Source organism: Stegostoma tigrinum, chromosome 30, assembly GCF_030684315.1.
Source record: "Stegostoma tigrinum isolate sSteTig4 chromosome 30, sSteTig4.hap1, whole genome shotgun sequence".
NCBI classification, from domain to species: Eukaryota; Metazoa; Chordata; class Chondrichthyes; order Orectolobiformes; family Stegostomatidae; genus Stegostoma; species Stegostoma tigrinum.
The window spans coordinates 23,515,516-23,537,460 of record NC_081383.1 but is presented as its reverse complement, the minus strand read 5'-3'; the positions used below and the strand labels follow the sequence as shown (position 1 = coordinate 23,537,460).

Genomic DNA, 21,945 nt, shown 5'->3' with positions numbered 1-21,945 from the left:
GTGATGAAACTGGGAGTTGATGAAGAAGATGTGTAGCTATCCAATCATCAAGTCTTCAAGGGGCTTTTTGTAGGACCTGTTGACAAAATGTGGATGGTTAAACCTCATGAACTGCTGACCTTTGTCATCAGGCTACCTCTGAAACTGAAACTCCGGTGAGTGAGAAATCCTCACTTACACTTGTCTGAAGTACCTGGAACATCATTTTGATGTTGCAAATTTACACAATTACAGGATACGTGAACTTACGAAATTTCCACACTTTTAAGTGTAGTAAATAGATTGTGACTGCTTTGAAGAATATGCATGCTTAGTGCAATAACTACATAAATGCAACTAAAGACAAAAAATTATTCAAATTTATTTGATTTCTGTAGATATGCCATTGCTGCAAAAAGAAAATTTCAGGCCAGATTATCTTTAATATATGTCATATTTTCAGCAGGCCAGGGTTCAAGTCTCACCTGCTCCAGAAGTGTGTAATAAAATCTTTGAGCTGCTTGGTTATATAAATGTGCCATGTTTTTGCCTTCAACATTAAACTAGAATTTAATCAATTCAGGTTATGCCTCAATCAGGCTGAAATTTTAGCAGGTTTCTTCATCAAATCTGCTGACAGAAATTTCACTCAAGTTATCACCTCTCTGACCCTCTTGTCTTTGTGGTTGTACATCTTCTTCCATGATTTTATAGATCATGGGTATACCCATTGGAAATTCAATTCAGCTGTTTATTCCTTCATAAAGGGAACTACCTTTGGGAAGACTAATTTTTAGGCAGCACTAAAATAAATGTTAGCATATTAGATAATGTAAACTTGGTGCTGTTTACCTGTTAAATATCATTCAAAGTGAGCCGTGCGAAGGTAGGTTTTTGGCCTTCCATGCTCAGGATTTCTCTGTGGTCTCCAGGCCATCAACAAAATATTAGTTTTAAAAGTAGTATAATGAACCATCCCTCATTAGTCCATTCAAATCCCAGTCCACTTGAGGGTTGCTGCCAGTATTGTTGCTGCCTGACATTCAGACTTCAATACTCTTTGTGTGCTTCCTTAATAAATGATTTCGTTATGGTTTTTAATGACTATTTTGAATCTTGAGCAGATCAGGTCTGTCTATTGCTTTATGTTGTGACATTGAATGTTGGGAAGGAGGTCAAAAACAGATGTTCAGTGCTTCATTTACATATGTAAGCAGTGTAATGTCTCTTTTGCATAGCTCTAGAGATGTGCAAAAAGATTCCATCACCTATTAGGCAGCCTCTGACTGTACAATGTTTTACCTCAAAATTAGAACCAGTATTGCCATTTTATACCTGTAATTTGGGTCCAATGAGGTCAATTTTAAACCTGTCTTCATCTTTATCCCAGCTTTTGCTTGCAAAGCTATCTTAGAATCAATTCTTTTTCTGGAGCCAAAATAGTGCTTGATCTGTTATGTGAATACTGTATTCAATTATTGCTTTTATGCTGCTTATTCTCTAGATTTTCGAATGATACGTTTTAGATTGACAGATGCTATATATAAAGCAACATTGGTTATAAAAATATTAATTAGTTGCCTAAACCCTAACCTTAACCACTACCTGCTAAGTTCCAAAGGTAATTAATGCTGCTCAGCCAACATAGCCTTACATCCAATAAGAGAATTCCAGGAAATTCATGTCCATTAGTTGCAGACTCCCCGTTAATGCCTGAAAACTAATTGGTGTCAATGTATTCATAATAATGTTCTTGTTCTGCATAAATTCCTTTCTCCTGCTCAGCCCGTCTTTGGCTGGAACGGTTATTTATCTGTTTTCAATCTCTGGCATGTCCACACCTTTAGATTTTTATTATTACACCAGGCTCTATCTTTTCTCCATCTTCAACCTTTGCATTCCCTTTGCCAATTAGCTTTCAACCACTGATCTCTCCTTACTTGGCTGAAATCAAACAACAAGAAATCCTAACCATTCCAGAAGCAGACCCTGCTAACTCCTGCCTGTTTCCATCTCCCTGCATTTCTCTTAGTGACGACCCCTATATGGCCCATGGGAAATCACTAATTAATCTCCTTGTGGAGGTCGCTAAATGAGTTCACTTGGTAACAGGCAATGACCTGCCTAACTGGAACTCATCACCTGATCCCTTTATAAAGCAAACAAAAAAAGTTTTGCCGATAACAAGGCTTAGAGCTGGATGAACACAGTAGGCCAAGCAACATCTTAGGAGCAGGAACGCTGACGTTTCGGGCCTAGACCCTTCCGAAACATCAGCTTTCCTGTTCCTGAGGTGCTGCTTGGTCTGCTGTATGCATCCAGCTCCATACTTTGTTATCTCGGATTCTCCAGCATCTGCAGTTCCTATTATCTCTGATAAAAATGTTTTGCATGTAGATATTGAGTTGGCTACACTGGTAGTAGATAATAGATAATAAAAGTGCAAAACAAAAGTCACAGTGGTGTTGGTGGTGACAACGCAATTCAGTCGTGTGATAGTACTTCTGCATATAAAAAGAAGGGATAAAGGAAAATAGAGGAAAAAAAACATAAAGCAGAACCAGGGATGGCTCTGCAGAACTTTCCGTCCTGGGCTGGGCCCAGCCTATGTAAACCATGAGAGCAGCTTTATTTTAGTATTTAACGTGATGTTGCTTTCCAATCAGATTTCCTTGGTGATTACACCCTCCAAATCTGTCTACCCATCCTCCAAATCTAACTACCCATCCTCTAGGGTTTCTGCTTTGTTGCCTTTCTAACACCTAGTTACATGATTCTTTTGACAGTTTGTAAGTTTGAACCCATATCCTGTCTTCAGACTTGCAGAATAGTGTTATAGATAGGTTAATGACAGGTGTATTTTTTTCCATAGGCTGGGGGAATTCAAGACTAGGGGTTGCATGTTAAGTCGAGAGGAGCAAGATTTGAAAAAGACGTAGGGGCAAATTTTTACACAGAAGGTGGCTCACGTGTGGAATGAAATTCCTGAGGAAGTGGTGGGTGTGGATACAATTACAACATGCAAAAGACATTTGGATAAGTACATGAATAGGGGAGGTTTGGAAAGATGTGGGCCAAGAACAAACAGGTGGAACTAGTTTAGTTTGGGATTACGTTTGGTTCAACCAGTCCATACCAAAGGGCCTGTTTTTGTGCGATATGACTCTAAGACTATGAGCAAGAAAGAACGGGATGAGAAATGTGCTGTAAGAAAGGGGAAGACAAAAAACAGATGGAGATGAAGATGCTATAGGAATTAGAGAGAGAGGGGAAATAGGGTTCAAGATGCATGCATATAGAAATGGAAAGTTGTACAGGAAATGCAAATGTCTAACCAAGAACAATTTACAATTGTGTAGGCTGTTAAGGTAGCAAATGACACTTAATTGAAGCGTGATAGAACAAAATTGTGATACTGAATCACAAAGGAAAATCTGAATGATGGACAAAATGGTAGGTTTTAAAAGGCATTTTTTAGAGAGAGAGAGAGGGGGAGGGAGAGAGAGAGGGAGAAAGGGAGAGAGGGAAAGGGAGAGGGAAAGGGAAAGGGAAAGGGAAAGGGGAAGGGAAAGGGAAAAAGAGAAAGAGCCCGGAAGACCTTAAAGACTGAATGCTACAGCTTCAGGTCTAGGCAGCAAAAGTAATAAAAACCCATGATCATAGGAAGCTTGAATTGGAGAGGAACAACAATAACATGAAAAGGGAAGGGCAAAGCCATACAGGAATTGAAAGCAAAGGTAGGAAAATCAAGTCAAAATGTTGCTGAACCAGGAGTGATACGCAGGACGAGTGGGAATTTGTTCAGGTTTATGACACGCAGAATTTTGAATGTGAACAATTAATGAATGGTGTAAGTTAAATCCTGGTCTGGAGACAATTGCTTTATAAAGAGAATGGGGCATTTAACTGCATGATGAGAATGCCAGAAAAAATTGGTAACCGTGAATATTGGGAGCAATTTACCATACAGCAAAGGAGGACCAACTGCCAAGGAAAAGAGAATTTTAATGCAAATGAATGAAGAATATAAAGGCAGACTGTAAGAGCTAATTGTGGTATGTGAAAAGGGAAAAAACAACTGGGACAAAATGATCCCATTACAGGTGGGAACAGAAGAATTTAAAGTGGATAACGGAGAATTGACAGAGAAACAAAGCTTTTATGTTGTGTCTGTATTCAGGAAGAAGCTAAAGAGAAACCCACCCAAATGCTAGGTGACCAAGAAATTTGTGCAACTATGGAACTAAACAAGATTGGTACTAATGAAGAAGTAGTACATGAAAAGTTTGAAGGTTGATAAATTCCCTCAACTACGTGAGCTTCACCCCAGAATATTGAAGGTGTTAGCACAAGAGACATCGATAATCATTGATGATTAGCTTTCAAAATTCTATAGATTCTGGAAAGGTTTCTATAGCAAAAGTAGCAAATCTGAACATTCTATTTAAGAAGAAAGGAAGAGGGAGAATAGAGAACTACAGACCTATTAATTGATGTCAGTCAGGAAAAATGTTAGAATGTATTATAGTGGATGTGATAACTGGACATTTAGAAAGTAGTGCTAAAGTTGAACTGTCAACATGGATTTATGAAAGGGAAATGATGTTTTACAAACTTATTGCAGGATTGTTTTGAGAATATTACTTGTAGCATTGATAAAGAAAAACTAGTTGATGTCTTATATTTAGAATTTCAAAATAGTTTTTGATAATGCCTCACAAAGTAGGCCAGTGAGTAAAATTAATGTGTGTGGGATTGGGAAATACAATATAGATTAACAAAAAACAGAGAGCAAGAATAAATGGGTCCTTTTTAAGATGACAGGTTGTTGCAATGGTATACAGCTAGGATCAGAACTAGGTCCCTAGCTATTCATAATCCAGATAAATCGTTTGGATTTGTGCAGTATTTGAATTATTTCCATATTTTATTGATAATACCAAACTGAAAGAGAACATAAGTTGTGAGGAGTCTTCAAGAAGATGTGGACATGCCGAATGATTGGGCTGTAACCTGGTAGATGGGAAATAGTATTTAGTACAAAAATTGGAGGGCAGTATATTTTTCAAGTGATGAGAGCTAAACAATGCAGGTGTCCAAAGCCACTTGGATGTCCTTGTTCATGAGTCATTAAAATTTAGTATGTACAATTAGGAAGACCAGTGCTATGTTTGCCTTCATCACAAGAGGATTTGACGACAGAAATAAAGATAACTTTTTGCAGCTATGTGGAGATTTGGTGAGATCTCACCCAATGTATTGTGTGCACTCTTGGTCCTGTTATCTAAGGAGGGACGTACTCACCATAAAATGAGTGCAACAGAAGTTCGCCTGATAAACCCCAATCATGGAGCAGTCTTATGAGCAATGATTTGAGGATAATGGATCTGTCTTTCTTAAAGTTTCAAAGAATGAGGGGTCAACTCATTGAAGCTTACAATAATCCTATTGGGAGATGTGAACATTTCCCTTGGCTGCTTAGTTTAAACCCAGGGATCATGCTTTCATGATAAGGAACAGGCTATTTAAGATTGTGATGAGGAAGAATTCCTTCACTCAGAGAGTGGTGTATCTTCGGAATTCTATGCCCCAGAGGGCTGTGGACATTCAATTATTGAACATTGATGGATTCTGAAACTAATGACATCAAGGATAATGGAGTTAGTGTGGGGAAAGTTGCATTGAGGTTGATGACTAACCATTGTTTAATTGAATAGTGGAACCAGCTCAATGGGCTGAATGACCTTCTCTTCTCCCAATGCTCCTAGGTCCTGTAGATTCAGGGAAGGAAAGCTCGGGGGGAGAAAAAGACAAATAATAAAAGAGGAATTCAAAGGCAAATATATAAGTGCACAGCATGAGGAAATATCCGAAAAGAATAGAGAGAGTGAGTGAGAAGAGGAATAAAAAGTAGAAGATAACTGCGAGAAGAGATATAAAGCATTGAAAATGAGAAATCAAATGGTTACAGTTCTGCAAGACAATTTGTTTTTGGCTGAACAGCACCACAGGAGATCAACTAGCAATTGTTGAATGCTGAATTAAGGAAATTACTTTAGTATGTAAATTTCAAACTTTGCATCATTTGCATGCCCATTTTCAGTTCAGAGAAAGGAGTATATAATCAAATGATTTATTTGCATCATTGATTCGTATTATGTTTTTACAGCAATAGTTAGTACTGTGTGATAACATTAATTGTGCAAACTTGTAACAGAAGATATTTTTGTTTGATTCTTTGAGTCTAATAATGAGTATAGCAGACTTCAAAACATTTTTCGGACAAAGAATAAAATGAAAACAGCAGCAATAGATTTTGCCCAAGTCCTAAATCTGGCAATCAATTAAGCTAATTCAGCTCTGAAGAAAAGTAAAAATAATTAAAAACAAAAGAGCATCTTGAAGCAAGGCGACGTCTTTGTTCACATTACCAGCAGCTATGTGTCTGTTATGCTCACTGCTCATTCGCTGTCCATGGAATAACTTTGGCAGAGAACCAGGAATTTTTACAGCAGAGGAAGGATACCAAGCGAGCCAGCACTGACAGTGTATGTGACACACAGGAAACTAGAGCTGTCTTTGTCATTTACCGTGGCTGCCTGTGAAGAACTCTCGCAAATTATAACAGCAGACCATTAAAGCAAATCCCTAAAGATTTGGGATATAATATGCAGAATGACCTTTAGTATTGTGGTATGAATTATAAGGTCAGTGACAGTTGCCTGTAATGAGTGATAACGAGTTCTATAAACACCTCTGACAGACTTATGCCTGCCACAAAGCTTTTAACATTGAAGTTCTGGTTCGAAGCAGATCACTAACAGCAGATGAAGTGAAGGTTGATTCTGGGACACACGCTCTTCTCTATGCTGTTCCCAAAGGAAAGAGGAATGAGCAAAATATATCTGCATTCCTAAAATAGCACAAGGCACTGTGAGCTGGTTGGACTGTATAAAACATGAAAAGTATCTTACAGATATTCAATTCAGATTTTATTTTATTCACTGTCTTTCCACAAGTCTTTCACAGTATGTGCTTCTGGTCAAAGGCTTAGACCAAAGCTGCAGCTGCTACTAAGCTACTCTACGATTATGGTATGGAATGTGGGGATAAATACAAACCTGGGTAAGTAATCTGCTGTTTTGATAAATATTACTTCATAATTTCTATTCTCTTTAAATGTAGCGTTAACAATTATAGCTGCTTCTGTTTCCCCAGTGTCTCATTCTAGACAAACAAGCGTGCAGACAAGTAGGTAAAAACATGGCTTTCAGCTGTTTGGTTTTAATACTGCACATTCACTCTATTGTACTAGAGCTATCCCACTGCCAAATGTCAGCGGAGAAAAACTGGCCAGTCTGTAGATTGTTGTACAATTCTAAGTCTGTGTGATTTCTTGAATATTGCAACAAAATCTGCATTGACATTCAGCACCCAGCTCTTATTAATGCACCAGTCTTGGTATTCAGTAATCTGTCTGAAATTAGTATATATTTCAGATAGTGGTCAAGTGTTACAATCTTCCATTGTCCTGAATCAGAGATTAAATCCAGATTTGCAGTGTAACCAATTACTTTCCAACAAGATGTCAAAGTACTTGATTTTTTTTATAGAAAAGGTTTTTTTATTTAGGAAGTGATTTTACAAAGTCTTACATTACAGATTCACGAAAGATTAGAAAACTTACTTCTCATGGAGATTTTGTGTTGTAATACTGAAATCTTAATTGAAGAAATTGTTTTGATTGGCTACGCGATATTTTGATTTGAATTAAACATTATTGAATATCTTTAACAGTACTTCATTAATCATTTAGATCATAATGCACTCATTTCATGAGAAAGATGTAAGATGTATTAATTATATTATGTAGCTTTCACCTAAATAGTAGTTTATGGTTCTCCATCCCTGCGTGAAGTTATGGGTTTAGCTGTTACCTGTGAGTTCAGTAACAATTATAATACAACATAATTGACATGTTTGGTTATTAATTTTGATTTGAAGGTTTAAATTTAATTTTTATCACAGCTTTTGAAAATTAGTTTACTTGCATCTGTGACATATTTGCATTTAACAATAAGCTTTTAATAGTTTTATTAAAAATAGTTTTGTTTTTGCCAGTAGCATTTAAGAGACATAAACTCGGATTGATGGCCGTTTATGGCATTGTTTGTCTTGCATAGCTGCAGTGTGTGTGGATGTGGAATACATCTGCTGATGCAGTGCTTTCTGAGCTGTCATAGCTTGCTCGCTTAGTACTTTTAGTGAATGTGGATCTACAGAGGAATTAAAATGAGGATAAGTGTAATGCAGCAGAATGTACCTTGCATCAGGAAGACAGATGGATATCTGCTGTTGGGTATATGGGTTCAACTTAATAACATCAGTTGGATTCATACCATTGTGTGGTATATGTTGATTAACTGGATTTGCTTATTTTTAAACAATATTGTAAAACATATTGTGTGTGTTGATCCTGTGGAAAATTCTCTAAAATAACGATGTCAGCTACCAAATGTAGAGACTTTCAGAACATTGAAAAGATGCTGGCAAAATTGTGAGGAAGTCATTTTTCATAGAACCAGAACTAAACAGTGCCTGTTTTAATATGTGTCGATGTCAAGTGAAAATACTTGCACCTTCAAATTCCAGAGTACCCAAAAGACTGATGAGCAGACCATGACGTCTGATTAATGCGCGGGTGTTTGTTCCAATACAGGCAGCACACAAACTTTATACTGCCTGCTCATTTAAATAATTGTGATGTGCAACCAGCACAAAACTCATTATTGAGCACTAGAACACCCAATCAAAGGATGCAAAAGTGATGAGTGGCCGCATCAGCTAAAACTGGACTCTGATATCCAAAAACTGCCTACATCTTATAAAACAAAACAGGTGCACCCTTTCTGACGCTGATGCTAGAAGCATTTTGCAACTGATTCAGAGCAAGGGATAGACACAAGAGTGGAACTACAAGGAAGAAAGTGGGCTTAGCAATTTTGAACCACTGCGCTGAAAGAATATGTTCAAGAGGTGGAGAAGAGGAGCAATGTAACTTATCCAAAGGGGTAAGAAGCCCTTGAGACAAACATTGCGAAGCTAGACGGATCAGCAAGAATTTACTTTTTATTCACTTGTGGGATAAGGGCATTGCTGGCTGGGCCTCATTGCCTGTGAGAATGTAGTGGTGAGCTGCCTTCTTGAACTGCTACAATGCATGTGTTGTAGATAGAACCATTAGACTGTCAGGAATGAATTCTAGGATTTTTACCCAGCAACGGCAAAGGAATGGCGATAAACATCCAACTAGATATTGGGCCGCTCCAAATTGATGCTGGAAGGCTAGTGATGGGAGATAAGGAAACAGCTGAAGAACTTAATAAGTACTTTGCGTCAGTCTTCACAGTGGAAGACATGAGTAGTATGCCAACAATTAGGGAAAGCCAGGGGACAGAGTTGAGTATGGTAGGCATTACAAAAGAGAAAGTGCTAGAAAAGCTAAAGGGACTAAAAATTAATAAATCTCCGAGCCCCGATGGGCTACATCCTAGAGTTCTGAGGGAGGTGGCTGAGGAAATAGTGGAGGCTTTGGTCGTGATCTTTCAAAAGTCACTGGAGTCAGGGAAAGTCCCAGATGATTGGAAAATTACAGTTGTAATTCCCTTGTTTAAGAAAGGATCAAGGCAAAAGTTGGAAAATTATAGGCTGATTAGCCTAACCTCGGTAGTTGGTAAAATTCCAGAATCCATTGTCAAGGATGAGATTTCTAAATTTCTAGAAGTGCAGGGTCAGATTAAAAGAAGTCAGCATGGTTTTAGTAAGGGGAGGTCGTGCCTGACAACCCTGTTAGAATTCTTTGAAGAGATAATAAGTATGTTAGATCAGGGAAACCCAGTAGATGTTATCTATCTAGACTTCCAAAAGGCCTTTGATACAGTGCCTCACGGGACGCTGCTGAGCAAGGTGAGGGCCCATGGTGTTCAAGGTGAGCTACTGGCTTCGATTGAAGATTGGCTGTCTGACAGAAGGCAGAGAGTTGGGATAAAAGGCTCTTTTTTGGAATGGCAACCGGTGACAAGTAGTGTCCCGCAGGGTTCAGTGTTGGGGCCACAGCTGTTCACCTTATATATTAATGATCTGGATGAAGGGACTGGGGGCATTCTGGCGAAGTTTGCCGAGGATAGGAAGATAGGTGGACAGGCAGGTAGTACTGAGGAGGTGGGGAAGCTGCAGAAAGATTTAGACAATTTAGGACAGTGATCCAGGAAATGACTGATGAAATTCAATGTGAGTAAATGTGAGGTTTTGCACTTTGGAAAAAAGAATACAGGCATGGGCTGTTTTCTAAACGGTGAGAAAATTCTCAAATCAGAAGTGAAAAGGGATCTGCAAGTGTTGATCCAGGATTCTCTAAAGGTTAACTTGCAGGTAGAGCCTGTAATTAAGAAAGCAAATGTAATGCTGTCGTTTATCTCAAGAAGGTTGGAATATAAAAGCAGCAACGTGCTTCTGAGGCTTTATAAGTTAGGTCCAATTTTGGGCCCCACACCTCAGTAGGACATACTAGCCCTGGAGTGTGTCCAGCGGAGATTCACACGGATGATCCCTGGAATGGTAGGTTTAACATATGATGAACGGCTAAGGATCCTGGGATTGTACTCATTAGAGTTTAGAAGGTTGAGGGGAGATCTAATAGAAACTTACAAGATAATGTATGGTTTAGAAGGGGTGTACGCTAGGAAGCTGTTTCCATTAGGTGGGGAGACTAGGACCCGTGGGCACAGCCTTAAAATTAGAGGGGGTAAATTTAAAACTGAAATGAGACGACATTCCTTCAGCCAGAGAATGGTGGACTTGTGGAATTCATTGCCACGGAGTGCAGTGGAGGCCAGGACGTTGGATGCCTACAAGGCAGCGATCGACAAATTCTTGATCTCAGAAGGAATCAAGGGCTGCGGGGAGAGTGCAGGAAAGTGGTGTTGAAATGTCCATCAGCCATGATTTAAATGGCGGAGTGGACTTGATGGGCAGAATGGCCTTACTTCCACTCCTATGTCTTATGGTCTGAGTCAGGATAGTGAGTGGCATGGAGGGGAACTTGCAGGTGGTGGTGTTTCCATGTATCACCAAATAGTGAGCAATGCCAGGAGTCTGCCCCGAGCTGCACGATACAGAGCCACAAAACAACCAGTAACCTCACATGACTGGTCAGCTGAAAGTATCTTAAGTCACATTCTATCAGCAGCCTCATTAAACTCTTAGGCTATATCTTACTATATTTTGGCTAAGTATCATATTCAGCACAGTCTATGGAGAGTTTCTGTCAGACATTGCTCAACCCATGATTGCCCCAAACCTGTTTTATTGACTCTCTGTATCACACTCCTGTGGTGTTACTCTTATCTGATGTTAGCCCCATACTGTCACTCTGTAGCCAGAAATATTTGCCACTGCTAGAACATTCTGGTGCACCCGAGGACCCCTGGTTCTGGCAGCATCTTTAACTGCTGTGCACCCGGTCAAGCACTACCAGTCCAGAATTAGAGAGGTGTTCTCTCCCCTTCAGTAGTGGGCACAACTACTGCCAGCTTGCTCCAAAGTTGCCACCTCGGTTGTCTGGAATAATGTCCAGCAGTGTAGGAAGAAAGTCAATGACCTCTTCCAATCTGCTACAGCAAGTGCCACCATTTTTCTATCTGCCACCTCAAACCCAGTCCACGTCTATTACTGTCCAAACTTTACACAAGGCCCATGGGGTTGTTTACCACTTTCGTCTTCCCTCACCTGTTGTAATGGCCAACCCTGCCTCCACCATACTCAACACCATGAACTCAACACACCCTGTGTGCTGCCACCCATTTCTCTTGGGCACCTCACCACTGCACCCCCCCCCCCCCTCCTCCACCACCTGCACCAGCAGTGACAGCTGTGCCACTCATTTCCCTGTTGTACAATCTGCTTTTCTTAGTCCAGGAAAGAGCAATACACAGTAGAGCAGAAAGAGCCAAATCATGTGCTAGGATACCTGACATTTGCCTAGTCACCTAGTACAGTGCCAGGTTCCTGACCTTAAGCACCTGAGTGACTGACTAGACCCACGCCCCTGGATGGATATCGAAGGCTTCCCTTGACTTATATGCCAGGACCCAGTGATTGACGCAGTATCTCCCTGGGCTTCACTGAGGACAGTTCACCTTGGGCTTTGGAATATGGCTGTCAATTGTAGCATACATAGTGTTTGCTGTTTAAGCAGCTAGCACATGGTGCAGTGTGAGATTGAGGCAGCATTGTTCTGTACAGCAGAATTTTCACCTCTTAACTAATGACCACTGACCAGCATAACAAACTGCCTAGCTTTTTGGCTTTGTTAAACAGCAATGCCAAATCCCAGTCCTGTCAGATTTTGGGGAACAAGCATGCAAAGACGAGGAAAGATAAGGGTTCACTGATTGCCTGAAAGATGCAGTAGTGTTCCATCTGTTGGTTTGCAGCATCACACCGATATTTGCTGAAGATTGAAGACAATGAGGCTGTTGTCTCTGCTTTACTTGAACCCGCTTTAACATTTTGGCAATAGACTTTCATCACAGCTTAACAATCTGTTGAGTAGATCGTTTGTCAGAATCTTACCAGCTGTCACAAACAACAGATTTTCTCTGTGGTGGTCACATAGATTTTTGTTCTTTTTCTTTGTGAAGTGAACAACCGTAGTGCCCTTGAACTCCTGAGTAAAGCTTTGCTCATCTCACATTCTGAAACATGATTGTGTGTTAGGTTAGGTCCTCCAGATTTGTACAAGGCTGGGCTTCCATCTGAGCCTGGAGTTTTTCTTGAAGGAGAGATTTAATGGCTTTGTCAAATTTCACAACAGAGAGTTTGCTGTCTAGTTTTTCAGTCTGAATGCTTATCTGCAGCTATTCCATTTTTATTTTTCTCTGGGATGTGAGCTGGCTAGCTTTTATTGCCCATCCCTAGTTGCCCCGAAGAAGGTGGTGGTGAGGTGTCATCTGGAACTGCTGCAGTCCTTCTGCTGTGGGTTGACCCACATTGCCATTAGGGAGGGAATTCCAAGATTTTTGCCCAACGACAGTGAAGGAGCGGCGATATATTTCCAAGTCAGGATGGTGAGTAGCCTAGAGGTGAATTTGTAGGTGGTGGTGTTCCCATGCATCTACTGCTCTTGTCCTTCTCAATGGGAGATGTCATGTGTTTGGAAGGTGCTGTCTGAGCATCTTTGGTGAGTTTCTGCAGTGCATCATACAGTCATAGAGCCATAGAGATGTACAGCATGGAAACAGACCCTTTGGTCCAACTTGAACAAGCCGATCAGATATCTTAAAAAAAGCCTAGTCTCATTTGCCAGCATGTGGCCTATGTCCCTTTAAACCCTTCCTATTATATGCCCATCCAAATGCCTTTTAAATGTTGTAATTGTACCTGCCTCTATCACTTCCTGTGGCAGCTCATTCCATACACTCTCTGCAACAAAAAGTTGTCTCTTGGGTCTGTTTTATATCTTTCCCCTCTCACCTTAAACCTATGCCTCCCAGTTTTGGAATCTCTGACCCTAGGGAAAAGATCTTATCTATTTACCCTATCCACACCCCTCATGATTTTATAAACCTCTATAAGGTCACCTCTCAGCTTCCAACAATCCAGGGAAAATAGCCCCTGTCTATTCAGCCTCTCTCTATAGCTCAAACCCTCCAACCCTGGCAACATCCTTATAAATCTTTTCTGAACCCTTTCAAGTTTCATAACATCCTTCCTACAGTAGGGAGACCAGGAATGCATGCAGTATTCCAAATGCAGCCTAACCAGTGTCCTTCACGGCCACAAGATGACCTCCCATCTCTTATACTCAATGCACTAACCAATAAAGGCAAGCGTACCCAAATACCTTCTTCATTATAATATCTACCTGTGACTCCACTTCCATCTTGTAGATAGTATACATTGCTGCTATTGAGCGTAGATGGTGAAGGGAGTGGATGCTTAAAGATGTGGTGCCAATCAAGCAGGCTGCTTTGTCCTCAATGGAATCAAGCCTCTTGAGTATTGTTAGAGCTGCACTCATCCAGACAAGTGGGAAGTGTTCTAATACATTCCTGACATGCACCTTGTAGATGATTGACAGGCTTTGGGGAGTCAAGAGGTGAGTAATTCGCTGCAGTATTCCTCACCTCTGACCTGCTGTTGTAGCCAAAGTGTTTATGTGGTGAGTCCAATTGAGTTTCTAATCAATGTTGGCCCCTAGAATGTTGATGGTGGGGGATTCATTGATGCTAACACTATTGAATTTTTGGGGGTCGTGGTTAAATTGTATCTTACTGTTGATGGTCATAGCCTGGCATTTGTGTGGCACAAACATTATTTTGTTGGCCCCCTGAGCCTAGACATTATAAAGATCGTTTTGCATTTGAAGGTGGACTGCTTGTCCATGGCGGAGTTTGTGAATGGTGCTGAACATTGTGCAGTCATCAGCAAACATTCCCACTTCTGACCTAATGATAGATAGAATGTCATTGATGAAGGCTGAGGACGCTACCCCGAGAAACTCCTGCAGAGATGTCCTGGAGCTGAGATGACTGACCTCCAACAACCATGACCATCTTCCCTTGGGTCAGATATGATTCCAACCACCAGAGAGTTTGTCCTCTGATACCCATTAATTCCAGTTTTGCTGGGGCTCCTCGATGCCCTCTATTCAATGTAGCCTTGATGCCATTATGTCTGGTATTCAGCTGTTTTGTCCATATTTGAACAGAGGCTGAGTGGAACTGGCGGAACTAAATCTGGGCATCACTGAGCTGGTGAAGGCAAGTGTCACAAATGTTTTCTTCACCACCCTCTCTACTTGCAACCCTACTTTCAAGGAACTATGCACCTGCACCCAAATCCTTTTGTTCAGCAACACTCTTCAGGGCCTTATCTTTAACTGTATAAGTCCTATCCTGATTTGACTAAACAAAATGCAGCACTTCACATTTCTCTAAATTAAACTCCATCTGCCCTTCTTCGTACCCATTGGCCCATCTGATCAAGGTCCCATTGTATGCTGAGATAACCTTCTTCACTGCTCACTACACCACCAATTTTGGTGTTATCTGCAAACTTACTAAATGTATCCCTCTATTTACATCCAAATCATTTATATAAATGACAAAAAGCAGTGGACCCAGCACTGACGGTTGCAGCCAAACATTGGTCACAGGTCTCCAGTCCAAAAATAACCCTCCTCAACCACCCTCTGTCTCCTACCCGAAGAAAATTTTGTGACCAATTGACTAGGAGCCCCTGGACACCATGTGATCTAACATTGCTAACCAATTCAAATGTGGAACCTTGTCAAATGCCTTGCTAAAGTACATATAGACAAATTCTACCACTCTGCCTTCATCAATCTTCTTTGTAACTTCTTCAAAAAACTCAGCTTAGTTCGTGACAGGTAATTTTCCAGGCACAAAGCCATGTCTTTCCCTAATCAATCCTTATCTTTCCAAATGCATGTAAATCCTGTCCCTCAGAATCTCCTCCGACAATTTACCCGCCACCGATGTCATACTTACCAGTTTATAGTTATCTGGCTTTTCCTTACCACCTTTTTTCAATAATGACACCACATTAGCCAATCTTCAGACTCCTGGCATCTCACCTGTGTTCTGAGCAGTGTAGGCTTGAGGTTCTCCAGTTTGTTTGCCAACCATGCAGTATGCATCCATCCCAAAATTTTGCCTTTGCTTTTGCTCATCTGGGATTATTTATTAGCAGAGGCTATATCTTTGTTTCCCAGTTATGCTCAATGCGGTGTGTTTTCTTTTTAATTTGATCATTTACATAAAACCAATTTAATTTTTTTCTGACTTTTCTGAAAGTCTATCTTTCTTGGGGGTCTACGCATGTTGGTCTTCTTTTTGTTAAGATAATAAATTTAATTTGAGGTCTGTGAACTGCTAGGATCCTCTCATTAAATGACTGATCATAACATCTTTTATGCAGTCATGGATCATGATGATGAATTCAATCCAAATAGTTACTTACTCATACAGAATTTAAAAATATTCCCAGAGGAGACAAGAAGATGGAACTTTTTGACTTGCACTCACCAGGAATAGGACACAACAAACATATTTGACAGAAGAGACACCAAATTATGTATTTACTTTATTTAAATACTTGTTCTACTTTAAGCCATCGCGTCTTGAGATGGTTGTTGCAGAATTATTTCACCTTGAGAGAAAACTGTAGCTGATATCTGTGAGATAGTTCCTTCTTTACCAAAAGAACAAAATGCAAGTCTTAAAGAAAATGGTTCTAATATTAAATATATTTCAAAGCTTAACTGGATTGAATAAAGCAAGCTTAGATTATACAATAAACAAAGACCCCTAGGTTATGAGATAAGGTAGTAGAATGAGGTTGCAAAACCCTTAGACTTAAACAAAAAGATTAATTCATGTTTTTCTTTATTAAATAATGGCATAGCAGTGCACAGTGTTACTGAAGAAGTCCAAGTTCAGGACTTCTTAAAATCAGAATTCCCCTTTCTTAATTACATAATGGATTTATCTCTCTAGGTGCTGCTTACTGAGATAATTTTTCTGTTTCACTTCGTTTTTGTATCTTTCTTCACTACATTAGGATACACAGACAAAAAAAAATCCTCCTCAACCACTCAGAAAAATGTGTTCAGCAAGCAAATAAATGGGAAATTTTATTTGTCACATTTACAGACATTTCATGAATGCGTTCTGAAGTTTCTGTCTATTGAATTGTTAATGTTTGAAAGATGATTTAATTAGTATTTTTTAGGGAGCATGAATTATAAATTTTCAGAAATATAAACCAATGCAATAACCAAATTTGGACTTTTGTATTGAAATCAATTTTTCGTCTAAACAGCTTTGGCACTATCTAAATAATAAGCTTAAATATTAATACTTTGTTTAGTTGATTTACAGTCACAGCCCTTTGTAGTACAGTAACAGTGTCCCAACCTTTGTGTCAGAAGGTCCTGGTTTGAGGTCAACCTGTACTGGATGTGTGTCATGACATGTTCAAACAGGTTGATTAGGAGTTTCTTTTTAATATATCAATGTCACTGTCTGTAGTGTTCAAAACGTGGATGATCCTTTCAGCTGGAAAATCTTCATCTTTTGATCTGCAATTCTCCGATAATCTGCGACACTGTCTGAATGCAATCAGCAGTACATTCCTTGTAAAGTACAAAATCAATTATTTTCAGAGAGAAAAAATGGAGCAAGATCAGAATTCCCAGCATCTTGATGCATAGAAATATAAGAATATATTGTCCTTCCAGCATTCAGGCTCACTGTTTGGTGGTAAACATTTTAATTGGGTTCAATGTCTTTACCTGTACAATCTTACTCGTGGATTATTTAAGAGTATATTTAATATTCTTTAGAAAAAATATCATTTCATTCCTTATTTAGTTTCAATTTATTTTAATTTTTTATATGGAAACGTATATCCTTTGTCCTACTGATCCCACATACATTTTGAATTTTTTTCATACAATTTAATACTTTATATTTCTCAACAAGATCCCTTTTAATCTTCTCTCTAAATTGCAGAGCTTAACCTGCCTTAATCTTCCTCATAGCTCATTCCCTATACTTTTTGGAAGGTTCGTTCTGGTATTCTTCACATTCTATTTTTTGGCATGTGCTTTATGTGTGAGTTCTCAAATTTTGTGTATCTACATATTTCCTCAAATGTAACGTATGTTTAAACAAAGCAATGCAGCAAAGTACGCAGACAGAATATTGCAAAAAACATAAAGACAACTGCTTCTTCAGTAGAGATAGTGGGAACTGCCAATGCTGGACAATCTGAGATAACAAGGTGTAGAGCTGGATGAGCACAGCAAGCCAAACAACATCAGAGGAGCAGGAAAGCTGACCTTTCAGGTTGAGACCCTTTTCTGAAGGGCCATTCAGCTCTACACCTTGTTATCTCTGCCTCTTCAGTAATTATGTTGCTTGTGGTCGGGTATGCGTGGTGTACCTTTATTTGTTTTTGTGGAATGTAGGTATCGCTAGCTGCCCAGCATTTATTGTCTGTCACTAGCTATAATTGAGTAGGTGGTAGTGAGCTGCTTGTTCAAACTGCTGCAGTACAACGGCTGGGGGAGCGAATTGCAGGACTTTGACCCAGTGAAAGTGAAAAACAACAATATATTTCCAAGGCAGGATGATTAGTGGCTTGGAGGGAACTCAGGTGGTGGTGTTCCCATGTATCTGCTGCCTTTGTCCTTCCACATGGAAGTGGTCATGTGTTTAGAAGGTGCTACCCAAGAATCTTTGATGAATTTCTGCAGTGCACATTGTAGATAGTACTCACTACTGAGTGTCAGTGGTGGAAGGAATAGATGCTTGTGGACGTGGTGCCAATCAAGTGGGCTGCTTGGTCTTGAGTGTTTCTTGAGTATTGTTGGAGGTGCTCTCATCCAGGCAAGTGGGGACTATTCCATCACACTCCTGACTTGTGCCTTGTAGATAACGGATCAAGTGGTGAGTTACTCGTGGCAATATATCTAGCCTCTGACCTGCCCTTGTAGTCACTGTTTTTATGCAGTGAGTCCAGCTGACTTTCTGGTCAATAGTAACCCCCAGGATGTTGAAAGTGGAGGTTTCAGTGGTGGTAATACTATGGAATGCCAAGGTGCATTGGTTAGATTGTCTGTTATTGGTGATGGTCATAGCCTGGCATTGTGTGACGTGAATGTTACTTGCCACTTGTCGGCCCAATCCCACATATTGTCCAGATCTTGTTGCATTTGAACATGGACTGCTTCAGTATCTGAGCATTCATGAATGGTGCAGAATGTTGTACACACATTGGCGAACATCCTCACTTCTGACCTTATGATGGAGGGAAGGTCATTGATGAAGCAGCTGAAGATGGTTGGCCAAGGACACCACACTGAGGAACAACTGCAGAGATGTCCTAGAGCTGAGATGACTGACCTCCAATAACCACAACCATCTTCCTGTGTATGATTCCCAACTAGCGGAGATGCCCTGATATCCATTCAGTCCAATTTTGCTAGGACTTCTTGATGTCCCACTGAATTGAATGCAGTCTTGATGTGAAGTGGTGTCAATCTCACCTCAAAATTCGGCTCTTTTGTCCATGTTTGAACCAAGGTTGTAATGAAGTCAGGTGCTGAGTGGCCCTGGCGCAACACAAACTGGGCATCCCTGAGTAGGTTACTGCTGTGTAGGTGCTGTTTGATAGCACTGTTGACGACACCTTCCATCACTTTACTGATGATCGAGAATAGACTGAATGGCATGTAATGGGCCAGGTTGGATTTGTCCTTCTTTTTATGTATAGGATATACCAGGGCAATTTTCCACATTGTCAGGTAGACGCCAGTGTTGTAATTGTACTGGAAGGGCTTGGTTAGGGGAGTGGCAAGTTCTGGAGCACAGGTCTTCGGTAATATTGCCAGAATGTTGCTAGCACACATAGCCTTCACAGTATCCAGGGTCTCCAACTATTTCTTGACATCAGGTGGAGTGAATTGAATTGGCTGAAGACTCTTCATTGCTCAGTCCATTGAGTATAAAAGTTGGGAAGTCATGTTGAGGTTGTACAGGACATTTGTGAGGCCTCTTTTGGAATTCTGTGTCCAGATTTGATTGCCCAGTTATTAAGCTGGAGAGGGTTCTGAAGGGATTTACCAGTGTGTTGCCTTGAGTTACGGAAAACATCTAGATAGGCTGGAACTTCCTTCACTGGACGATAGGAGATTGAGATGTGAGAGGGTATAGATAGAATAAATGGTAGTTGTCTTTTCCCAGGATGGGAAATTTCAAGACTAGGGTACACATTTTTAAGGTGAGAGAAGAGACATTAAAAAAAACCCATTAGGTGCATATTTTCACATGAAGGCTTGTTTGCATGCAGAATAAATTCCCTGAGGAAGTGGTGGATATGGGTACAAATACAATGTTTAGAATGCACTTGAATAAGTACATGAATGGAAAAGGTTTGGAGGGATATGGACCAAGAGCAGGCAGGCGGGCCTAGTTTAGTTCGGGATTATGTTCTGCATGGGCTGGTTAGACCGAAGAGTCTGTTTTGGTGCTATATGATTCAGTGACTATGATTGTCTAGTATCTATGATGGAGGGGACGACTGGAGGAGGCCGAGATGGATCATCTACATGCCGCTTCTGGCTGAAGATTGCTGCAAATGCTTCAAAGTTATCTTTTTCACTGATGTGCTGTGCCCTTCTATCGTTGAGGATGGGGATATTTGTACAGTCTCCTCCTCTAGTGAGTTGTTTAATTTTCCACCTCCTTTCATGGATGGAGGTGGCAGGACTGTAGAGGGTTAGAGCTAATCTGTGAGATCCCTTAGGTCTGTCTATCACTTGCTGCTTATGCTGTGGTATGCAAGTATTTTTGCTTGGTATTTTGACTAGATTGATCCTGCATTTTCAGGTATGCCTGGCGCTGATCCTGGCATGCCCTCCTGTACTCTCTGTTGAACCAGGGTTAATCCCCCGGCTTGTTGGTAATGGTTGAGTGGGTGTATGCCAAGCCATGACATTACAGATTGAGCTGGAGAACAATTCTGCTGCTGTTAATGGCCCTCAGTGCCTCATGGAAGACCTGTCTTGAATAGTTAGATCCGTTGGAAGTCTGTCCCATTTAGCATGGTGATAGTGCCACACAACACATTGGAGGTTATTCTCAATGTGAAGGCGGTACTCTGTCTCCACAAGGACCGTGCAGTGATCACTGTTACTGATACTGTCATGGACGGATGCAACTGCAGCTGGCAGATCGGAAAGGATGAGGTCAAGTTCATTTTACCACCTTGTTGGTTCCATCACCACCTGCAGTAGACACAGCCTAGCTACTATGTCCTTTAGAATCCAACCAACTCGATCACTAGTGTTGCAGCCAAGCCACTCTTGGTGGTGGACATTGAAATCCCCCACCCAGAGTCCAGGTTGTGCTTTTGTCATCCTCAGTGCCTCCTTCAAGTATTGTTCAACATGGAGAAATATTGATTCATCAACCAAGGGAGGACGGTATGTGGTAATCACCAGGAGCTTTCCTTGCCCACGTTTAACCTGAAGCCATGAGATTTCATGGGGTCCAGCGTTAATTTCGGTGATTCCCAGGACAACTTCCACGAGACTTTACCACAGTGCTGCCACCTCTGCTGGATCTGCCCTGATGTTGGGAATGGACATATCCAGGAATGTTGATGGTGGTGTCTGGGACATTGCCTGTATGGCATGATTCTGTGAGTAATTCTATGACAGGCTGTTGCTTGATTAATTTGTGAGACAGTTCTCCCATTTTAGGCATTCGTCCCCAGATGTTAGTGAGGGCCTTTTTGAAGAGTCAACAGGGCTGTTTCTGCTGCTGTCTTTTCCAATGCCTAGGTCAATGCCAGCTGATCTGCCTGGTTCCATTTCTTTCAATGGAAAGAACATTAGTGAAACAGGCAGGTTTTTCCAACAATTGATAATGGTTTCATGGTCAGCAGTAAATTCTCAATTCCAGATTTGCTTTTGTTGAATTCAAATTTCACCATCTGTTGTGGTGGGATTTGAACCTGCAATGGAAACCAGCCGAGCCCATTCAATTTATTCTCAAAGAACGTCAGGAAGACACACAGAGAGAAAAATACCTCAGAATCCAGGAATAATCAAGATTAGATGTTGCAAAGATAACAAAAAGTTAAAATTCAAGGCTCTATATCTAAACACGTAATGTTCCCCAGAACATTAGCTGGGTTTGTGGATTAAAAGCCGAGCAATAATACATTGGGCCATCACATCCCTGATGCACTTATAAAACAGATCTAATGAAATAAAACAAATATGGTTGTCAGAGACAAACCAGCCCTATCTATTTGGGAGGACTGTGCTTAATGTTAGATGACCTGAGTGACACCCACAAACCATTTCTTTGC

At 40.5% G+C, this 21,945-nt stretch overlaps 1 protein-coding gene across 3 annotated transcripts in view; it reads left to right on the top strand.

Moving 5' to 3' along the window:
- The first annotated feature begins 6,537 nt into the window (after positions 1-6,537).
- Positions 6,538-21,945, top strand: part of LOC125466080 (leucine-rich repeat and immunoglobulin-like domain-containing nogo receptor-interacting protein 2) — a 185,635-nt gene continuing 170,227 nt past the window's right edge. The window contains exon 1 of one of the 3 annotated variants that reach the window (XM_059638531.1): positions 6,538-6,686. In XM_059638531.1, the coding sequence (XP_059494514.1) occupies positions 6,675-6,686 (12 nt within the window). In that variant the 5' untranslated portion in view covers positions 6,538-6,674. Of the gene's footprint in view, positions 7,105-8,958; positions 9,051-21,945 lie in introns of those variants that run through there. The other 2 variants (XM_048560222.2, XM_048560223.2) reach the window with 2 other exon arrangements.